At 38.8% G+C, this 10,007-nt stretch overlaps 1 protein-coding gene across 1 annotated transcript in view; it reads right to left on the bottom strand.

The window, feature by feature from the left end:
- Nucleotides 1–1,575: 1,575 nt before the first annotated feature.
- The window catches only part of LOC104491956 (A-kinase anchor protein 6-like), a gene marked incomplete at its 3' end in the record, with an annotated part of 44,168 nt that continues 35,736 nt past the window's right edge, over nucleotides 1,576–10,007 (bottom strand). The window contains exons 2-3 of the mRNA XM_010134452.1: nucleotides 8,764–9,015; nucleotides 1,576–3,357 (exon numbers count right to left, since the gene is read on the bottom strand). Coding sequence (XP_010132754.1) covers nucleotides 1,576–3,357; nucleotides 8,764–9,015 — 2,034 coding nt within the window. The remainder of the gene's footprint in view (nucleotides 3,358–8,763; nucleotides 9,016–10,007) is intronic.

Raw genomic sequence — 10,007 nt, 5'->3', positions numbered from 1 at the left:
CCTTTAATTGCTGTCAGGATCTCAATCCACTCTCCAGAGGAGGTGAGGAGAGGATGGGTATGGAGAGGAAGTGGGTGTTTACAGCTGCAGCCAGTTGTTGCAGCTGGTTCTCATCCCTCCATCCTGGCAGGACTGAACTGCAGCTGCAGGGAATCACACAAAGACAGATGACCCCCAAGAAGAGGATTACCTTTTCAAAAAGTTTGAGAAAAATAAACATGATGATTTGAGAGGCTGATGCAAAAAGTTTCTCTGCCATCTGCTTCTTGCCAAAAGGATGCTAGTCAGCGTCTAGTGGAGAGAGCCGGTTCCCAGACACTCAACAACTCCACTCCTTGAACAGCCTCTTGTAGTATCGTTTGAAAGACAGCATCTTACGTATTCACAAGCTGCTTTGATGGAATTTGTTGCTTGCACAGAATGAAGGGCTCTGTGTCTATCAGCGTCATCTGGACTAATTTTTAACACTACACAAACTTAAACACAGAAACAGCTTGCACTTATGAAGACAGTTCTTTCATCAGAGTCCGGAAGATGAACCCCAGCCATCAGGATGGATGGAACAACTTGAATCATTAAGTGCTGCCCTTTAGAGCTGACTGCTTCAAGGCTGACAGCTGCTGCTTCCTCCTTTGTATAAGAAGAAATTTCTCTTTCTGTGTTTTCTACCCTGACTTTATACTCAACCAACTTTAGCTCAGCTGCTTTTCTATTAGTCCTAATGCTTCTAAAGTCTTCTAAAGTTACAGAAATCAAGCGTCTTAACAAGCATTAACTGAAGTTATAAACTTAAGTCCTTCCTTTTGCTTAGCTCTTATGGAGCCTGATAACATAGAAGATAATGTAACTACTAGATTTAGCATTTAGCTGCCAAGATCATCCTTTAATGCATATGTCATGAATTTTAAAGAACTTTGAAATCTAGTTGAGATGGAGCTTTCTTTTCTGACAGCCATTTCATTAAACTGTATTGAGGATGGACATGAAATGAATAGGAGAGTTCTCCTGTACAATGGCCATTATTTAGGAAGGATGATTTAAATTAAAAAGAAAAAGACAAGAAAAAATATGTTATACTTAGTTCCACTAACACTGGAGGGGAAATAGTTACTGCAAGTGAAGACAGCTGATTGAAAAAAAATGTGGTTATTGTACATGATATGACAGGAATCGAGGAAATGATTCCTCTACACTTGGACTAAAGCAGTTCTATTTTATAAAGAAAACAGGCAGATGATATTAAGTATAACTTCATTCAAACACAACAAAGATGCCTGATTTTCCAATATTTATTTTTCACTTCATCCTGAAAATAACTTAGCATGTACCTGACCTTAGCAAAGAGAAGCTCTATTGGCAAAACAATGTTTTTCCAAATTTAAAGGCATTGCTGTAATACATAGGCAAATTCAGTATAATGACAATGATCACTGCTGTTCTCTACTTCTAGCAGTCACTAGAAGAGACTATTTTCATCAATAAAACAGCAGAGCAACTCCACCCTTGCCCACAGCTCCATCTCCATATGCAGGCTTATCAAGACCACAGCAGAAGAACTCAGGATTGTTGCCTTACCTCAATTTTTTCCCATATGGTTTCATAATTCTCTTGATGTTGTATATCTTGCATCAGCTGATGAATTAAAGCTGATTTATTTGAGGCAGAAGTCTCATTCTCAGTGGGCTGAGTGACAGCAGTCCTTCCTGACTTGTCATCACTATATTTTTTGATGCAAGACACAGGCATGCAGAGATCTTCATCAGAGAGGATATCACTGAGAGGCCCAGATTCAATACTGTCACCTAAGGATGACACTATGTCACTCGAAGAGCTTGGTGAAATTCTACCCATTTTTTTGTGCTTCTTTGTCTGGTACGTTGGATACATTTCTGAATCTGAGTTCATTTCTGACAGCTCCCAGTCATCAATGTTTTGAATGATTTCTCTTCTGGGCTTTTGGGGCAGCAACTTTGTCAAATTCTCCAGTTTTAAAGCTAATACTTCAGTCTGTTTGAGATGTGAAGGAAGTGCTAAATATTCATCAGATCCATACCAGACCTCACTATCTTTACTGTTGTTTTGAGCATAGATTGGGGTTGAGGAGAGGCTTTTATTATTCTTTCTTTTCAGCAGAAGAGGTGATGAGTTGCTAAGCTCAGAACCCGCTGAGGAAGCACTCTCTTGGCTATGTGTTGGTGAACTGAAAGGCTCAGTTTTACCTTGTGATTGCCCATTTATGTCCCTCTGGTTACAAGAATTTGATGATGCAGAAGAATCTGTTTCCGTCTCCTCCAGAGACTGAGAGTTATGAGACATAAGTCCATTCTGTAGAGAACATCCTCTTTTTTTGATTTGTGTTGGTGGAGCCGTTTTACTCAGACCTCCAGCTGTTCTGCCAGCTTTCACTTTCTCAGAAGCGTCGTGAGACTTCTTGTGCTTTGATTTTTCTTTACGGGTGTGGAAAGTAGACTTTCCTAGACTTATGGCACTGTCCTTGAAGTGGTTATTTATTGTGTACTCCACATTTCTATCTCCTATTGTATTTAAACAATCATATGACTGACTAACCGCAGATGGACTGTTTGTGTAGGGTGACTGTAAAGCTAGGCAAAGCTTGGACCTGTCTGGTGGATCTAACAATGAGGGTGTACTTCTACTCATTTCATTTTTAACTATCTGAGATATTTGTCTTTTTAAATCATTGGCTTCCATGTAATCTTTGAACACATTGTCTTTCAGAAATAGACCTCTTTTTGGCAATGTAGGCTGCGTAGGTGAGTCTTCATTATAGTTAAAGCAGTCTCTTATGGACCTCTTAGGAGTTGAGTTTTCACAGTGAGAATATTTGTTTTTTTCACCAGTATGCTGTGGAATACTGCATTCTGGTTTCTTTAATGTGGAAGCTGGTTTGCCCTCAGTAGGTATAACACCATCTTCAGAACAAGGCCCTTTAGAAAGAGAGGAGTTCGCAGAAGGAGACACTAGTGAAAGCTCATGCGGTGTTTTCCTGTCTTTGCTTTCTTCATCTTCTGCTGGAAGAGGTATGTGGGTTTCTTTCTCATTTAATGTTTCATTACACTGGGAAGCAATGGAATCAGTTGCTACTGCAAGTAAACCCACACTTCTGATAAGTCCTGGGAAGTCCTTATCCATCTCACTGTAGTTCCAAGATTCAAATGATTTTGCTTTCCCTTGGCTGGAAGTCATATCATCCAGAGCACCAAGCAAATCCTCACTAGGACTGTAGTCAGATAGTTCAAATGCAGTAATACCACAATCCAGTGACAAGTAATTTTGAGAACATTTGATGGTTAACTGTCCAGAATCATCAACTTCTGTCAATGAGTCAAGGCGGTCCTGAAACAGACAAAGAAAGGGTAATTTTTTAGATTAATTTTCATATACAGCACACGCAAAGTAATAAATTATCAGCTTCTGTGGTTCACTGCCTAACGTCTAGAAAAGGGCTCGTCACTCAACTGCCTGGTCTTTTTTCTTGCAATACCCTCTAGATGAGCAAACCATTCTAAAGTATTTGGGAACTAAAAATGGCAGTAAACTGAAAAACGCTTAGTTTCTGTCTGGCAGAGTAAGTCACCTAAAAAGAGCAACTCACTTTCGTATTGGTATTCTCTTCCTCAAATGCTGCTCTCAGTTCTACTTACTCTGTAGGGGGAGCTCAGAAATTCCATACAGCAGACTTGTAGAATTTCATGTGTTAACTACCTCAGACAGGAAGGAGAGGGTCTTGGGGACTGCTGAGTGTATCAGCCACCTTGTTAATCTTGTGTTCTCAGAAATCCATGCTGCTCTACAATCTTTCAGCTGATTGCCAGAATGTTTTTCCAAGCATCATCTAGCACTGATAAACAATTCATCCTGTATTTATGAGATAGAGGTTGCCAACTATATTTCAATTTTTTGTAGCATTATCAACTGAGAATTCATCTACTGGGTATTTGGAACACAAATGGAGAACCGCTCAAAGAAAAGAAACTATATCCGGGAATCCTAAACCTCTGGCCTGCTGTGCACCTTTGTCAGCATCTTCTCAATGGAAGTCCTTCAATCTCAGAAACACAGACATAGCCAGAGGAGACCGTCTCAGGTGGCAAATGAGATTTTAAGATCAAAGTCAAATTAATGTTTATAAATATTTTGGTGACTTATTTGAAGGACACTAGAAAAAAATTAACTCCATGAAGATCTGAAAGCAACCTGATACGTAACAATCACAGCAAAACTATGTTTAGTCAACAGTTTATAAGCATATTTTAAGTAGATGATTTCATGCTCTAACACCTAAACAGGCCTCAACTGTTTTGAGATCCTAGCACATAATTTGAAATCTGAACACGGGATCAAATAATTCTGAAGAAATTTCTGTTGTTATTTGCACTGACGTACATCTTAAGTAACTCCAGGAAACTATCTAGAACAAGAGAACCTGACAGAGCATGTCAAATGGACAAACAAAACTGAGAAGCAGGCTTTAACATAAAAAAGCCAACCTTAGCCCAAGCATTTACAGAAACTTATTTAAAATCATCATAAAGAGCAGAAACTCATGTTTTTAGGGTTCTAACTTCAGGTCCCTTAGTCAATATGCTGATCTTTCTTCCCAGGTTTGGTTTTCATAAAATAGATTTTTCGAGCAAACTCTTGATATCCACAACAGGTTCCTGTCTGAATTATCCTCTGGAACAGCTTGTCTCACTGCACTGCCTAGACCCTAAGAACCTTAGGAATCATGCCTGAAGAAGGTGCAATAACCCCGCAATCTCTTCATCTCCAAATAAACTGCTTGGATTTTAGTCTGAACAAGAACAGTCTCAATAAAGAAGTTATTGTTTGCCATATTCTGTACTCTGTCTACCCCACTTGCATTACTCAAAGTAAAAATGTAAAAAAATCCTCCAGATAAAAATATTATTTATGGAAAAGATTGATTAGAAAGTTATTTATCAACCATAATCTTGGACATTGAGAATAATTTTTATTTAGCACATTCTATCCAGATGTAGAGCCTATGCCACAAATTGTACATTGTCAATAGTCCAGAATTGAAATGGGGAAGTTTCTATAAATCTGTCAAGTTTATATTTTGGAGCCGCATTTATTAAGGAAAATAATGACTAAACAATGATCAGTATTACAGCTGCATTTTCCCTCTAATCTCAGGAAAAGATTAGAAACTGTAAAACCATATATAACTCAAAACCCTTTCCAAGGCCCTAAGGGCCTTCATTTCTTCTGCGTAATGAGTTCCATTCCTTCATCTCTTAAAAATGTGTTTATTAACATTAATAAAATTTACAATCACATGCATTAAACCATCTTGCTTAGTCATTTTCCAAGCAGCCTCTTAAATGTGTGATCCAGAGGAGCATTATTTACTGCTAGTATTACCATGTTTTTAATATTATTTTTATTTCAGAAAAATACTACATTTAGTTATTTGCATGGCTACCAATAGGGAAAGTTTAGTTAAAAAAAAATTGTCCCTTTTCATATAGCAACATTTCCTGTAATTCTCTGTAGACTGTCTCCAATACCTTCTTGTATTTATATTTAAATCAGCACAATTCTACAGTTTTTTTTTTACTCTTTCAAACGAGCTAATTTAAATTGTAAGTTAGTTATTTTGTGACTTGACCAACTGTTTGAGAACATCAGGATTCGCTGTATTTCAACATAGCTTTATACTGATCCTTTCCCTGTCTCCTGGCTTTATCAATTGTGAAATAAAACTCATGGCTTAGGTTCAGCTGGACAGAACTCAGGCTGTACAGAACTCATTTTTCTCTCCTTCTTATCTTTCTCTGATTAATTATCAAAGGAGAAACAGTCTTTCAAAATTTTAACTCTCCAAAGTTTTTTATTAAAACAGTATTTTCTTAATTTGGCATCACTATCATGCAGGCAGCTTGCCTCACTGGTTTCTCCATTTCCTCCAAGCCATAAAACTTTTTGTCCCCTTCCCTGCTGGTCTCTTATTCAGTACGGCACTGCTGAGATAGCCAAAAGCACCCTTACTGCCTGCCCATGATTACCCAGTCACTGAGCTGGGTTCCTAACCAAGCCAGTACCGCCTGTGCTGTACATCTTCATGTTTTGGTAGCTACTCTACCAATGTTATCCCTCTTCATTATGCTGAGGCTTGTGGACATTTGTGCATGTTACTGCTACAGTGTAAATATAGCCCAGGCAGGACTGTTGCCCAGTGACTGACCATGCAGTCTATGAACTGAGGGAGTAGCGAATATTAACAAGATGAGAGCATCTCACTGCACGCGAAATAAACCTTGGCACTTCTTCCGTGGATGTCCTCAGGTAACATTGGCAGCCAAAGCCGCTCTTCACCATTACACAGAAGACAGCTGACTCAAGCAGTGAGCCAAACGTTTTGTGAAAGGATAGGTTCACGGACTACAGAAAAGCATAACATTTGTTCTACTGGTATAGACCACATTTCTGTCTACTTCAGTATCCTGTCTGCATCAGTTCTAAACATTTTTGTTACCTAACCTATAAGACATGGGTATACATGGCCCTTCCACACACACTTTAACCAGCACACCCGGCTTCTACCAATGAGCAGTATAGCGACTTTCCTCACCTGGTGGTTATAATTCCTCCTATCTTTGCTTATTTTTCCACACACACTTTAACCAGCACACCCGGCTTCTACCAATGAGCAGTATAGCGACTTTCCTCACCTGGTGGTTATAATTCCTCCTATCTTTTCTTATTTTTCTTTTTTTTTTTTTTACTTCTTTCCACATCTACATGTCCTAGAGTAGTGAATTCCAAAATGGAAGTCTTTGTTGTGTGAGAAAGTTTCCTCATTTCAAATCAGATGACTCAGTCTTAAGGAGAAAAAGAATAAGCTGTCATTCCCAGTTCATGGTCCCCAAGGAATACTGACAATTAGGAGAATGATTCTCCAAGGAGGATTATCTGTATAGGCAAAGGCTTCTAGGATTGCACAAACACTCTCACTGTTCACATATACATGAAAATCTCTAATAAATATTACTTTTATCGTGAGGCACTTACTAGCCTCACAGTGGGGTCCCACCTGGGAAAAGATGTAGGGGATACATCTGCATTACAGTTTATTTATTTATTTCCTTCAAATAAAGCCACTACCATTATACTGGATGAAAAATCCAAGTAAATACCTGAGGGTTACAAACTGCAGAGCAATTTCTGGAAACCTATTCAAGCATTACAGCAGAAACTCAATACTAATATAGTGTTCCTGCTGTTGCTAGCCATTAATTTTATCAAATATTTATGTTTTAGTTGGGGTGGAAAAACAGAATCCTGTCAGGATATTTTGTCTTTTTTATTACCATTTAAGCCTATCTGGCAACATGTTTTTCCCCACCGAAAAATAATCTATCCTTCCCCAGTCAGTCCTCCCGTGTATTGGGGGGGGTGGGGGGTGTTGGGGGGGTGGTTATAGCAGTTGTAAGCAGATCCAGATGGGATATTTCCTGTTTCTTAGTATCTGAATCTGCCCCTTCCTTATGTCTTGAAATCACCAGCTCATGTCATAAAAGAATGACTTAAACCTAATTCACCACTCTGGATATTCAGACAAGCATGGATTTCCTTCAGACTCGCCAGAGAAGGTTTACCAGCCACAGCAAAGCAGAAATGGAATCTGAAGCACCAAGTATGTATACATCAGGAAGAGGGGGTGTGGAAGGTGGGCCTGGGCATATCTGAGCATTGATTTCAGGACCACCCACTCTGTTGTGCCAACAACAAATATAAAACCCAACGGGGAGCCAAGAAATATGCACGTTCTCTTTAAACTTGAGTGATCTGAAATTCAGGACATGTTTAGGGGACTTCTGACTTCCTCTGTGACACAGGCCGCAGAATCTCACTGCACTGATGCAGAAGTCTTTTTCTATAAATGTATTTAACCCTAACAAAAGCATTTTGTCCTAATCTTAGGACTTTCAGCAAAGAAGAATCCTCTACACACCAAGTTATCTTCTATTAACCATTAATTACCTTACGAAAAATATGCATCTGCTTTCAGTTTTAAAAAGTAGGCCAATAGTATCCTTCTAACTAACTAATCTAGTAATGACGTATTCAAAGACATTTTAGTTAAATTAATCTAGATTTACAAACTATTTACATGTGTGCATTCGACACCCATTTTGAGTAAAGAATGTATGATTTGTGCATCATTGCTTCTCAGACAAAATGTGCGACTGGTTAGCGGCTTACTGCAGAATTGCCACTCAGACAAAGTCCATCTTCACTGCTCTAAAACATTACTGACCTAGCCTGGAAAGATTGGGAAACGCTGTGTAAGCTTCAGATTTGTGCATGCAAGAAGGCAAATGTCTAACCTTTTCATTAAAGAATTCGTTACACATAAAAATTGAGATTTGAGTTGGATATGAACCTTAAATTCACAAGTGACCAACTAAGGACTTTGAACCAGAGGCACCTCTGTAAGTGTTTCCAATCCTTTATGAAAAATATTTCAATTAGGAGAAAATATTGCTAGCCACTGGCATGACACTTCTGAGAGCTGCCTTTAAAGTACTTGCTCTATTTGCTTCAACAAGAAGAGATATCAGCTGAAGACCCTTGAAATGCAAAATTAGCAAAACATCTAGAAGACAAGTAAGCTGTCCTTAACATTGACATCTTAGCAATTTAAAATGTGCAAGAGGGTTGAGATGTTTCAAATACAGATTCAATTCTCAGAATTGAATTTAGTTACTATACCTCCTTAGTCTCCTCAGAAAATGCTTGCAGAATATCAGTCTGCCTGGTGTAGTTTCCATTGGCGTCTTGTAGTCCCTGGAGAATACGCTCCCTCAGAACCAGAACAGAGACACGTAGCTGGTGCCAGAGTAGTTGTACCGTATGGATATCGACTATCACATTGACAGAGTAAGACAGAAGCTTCAAGGAAAACTCAGTCTCTAGCAGAGCATGAATTTGTTCAACATGATCAGATATATCTTCACAAATATCCTGTAATGGAAAAATAAAGTAGATATTTAGCTACAGGCATGGTCCTTCCATGGATCAGCTCTACTTTTAATCCACTTTATATTAAATGCAGAATAGATGATTTCAGAGAGGAAAGATAATGTGATTAATACATCGAGGGTTCTTTCTTTCTTTCTTTCTTTTTTTATTTATGGCAATGCTACAGCAACTGAACCAGCAGCTGTCCTGTTTGGCAGGGCTGCTCAGTAAGTGCAGCGACAGCTTACATTAAAGAAAGATGGCACAGCAAGATCACATGAATCAGAGGCAGAAAACTAACACTGTACAGTGACATCGTAGAAGACAGCAGTAGGAATGAAAGTGGTAAGATTGCCACAAGCAGTCTTCCCCTCTGCTCCCCGCCCCCTCCCCCCCTCCTACCCCAGTTAAAATGCAAAGAATCTGATCTGTGCCATCACCAACACAATTCTTTTGGACAGAATTCACCTCTGAATCTAGCCTCTATAGCCAAGTAGGGCAAAAGCCTGGGATAAGCTCAACGTGGATAAGCTATTTCTGAGATCAGCTGGCTGCTTGATGAGAGGATGCTGACTTTTCATAGTCTGGTTCTGACTCAAATTCGAACAGATGATGATGGGTGAAGAAGGAGAAAGAGAGAAAGCAGAGAAGTTGTGAACAGTTGAGAAAGCAGAAAAGATGATGCCAGGTTATAAAACTAAGGTTTTGATGGGATGGTGTCCTCCAAATTTAACAATTATTAGTCCAGATTTCTAAACCATGCTGCATACAGTGTAAAATCTGTACAATCTAGCCTTACTTTTATTTGTGGCAGGCTACGTCATAAGTCTAATGAATATTTACATACTCTATTGAGTGATCAACACTGCTTTGTAACAATTGTTTGAAAACTATGTGTAAAAAGCATAATAAGGAAATGTGATTAAAATAACAAAAAACCCATAAAACAAAACAAAACAAAAAAAACCCCAGCACTGGAATCTTGAAGGTTTTTT

This window comes from Buceros rhinoceros, unplaced genomic scaffold (genome assembly GCF_000710305.1).
Source record: "Buceros rhinoceros silvestris isolate BGI_N320 unplaced genomic scaffold, ASM71030v1 scaffold1024, whole genome shotgun sequence".
NCBI classification, from domain to species: Eukaryota; Metazoa; Chordata; class Aves; order Bucerotiformes; family Bucerotidae; genus Buceros; species Buceros rhinoceros.
Note: the sequence above shows the minus strand (reverse complement) of the source record. Positions and strands in the feature narration are given on the sequence as shown.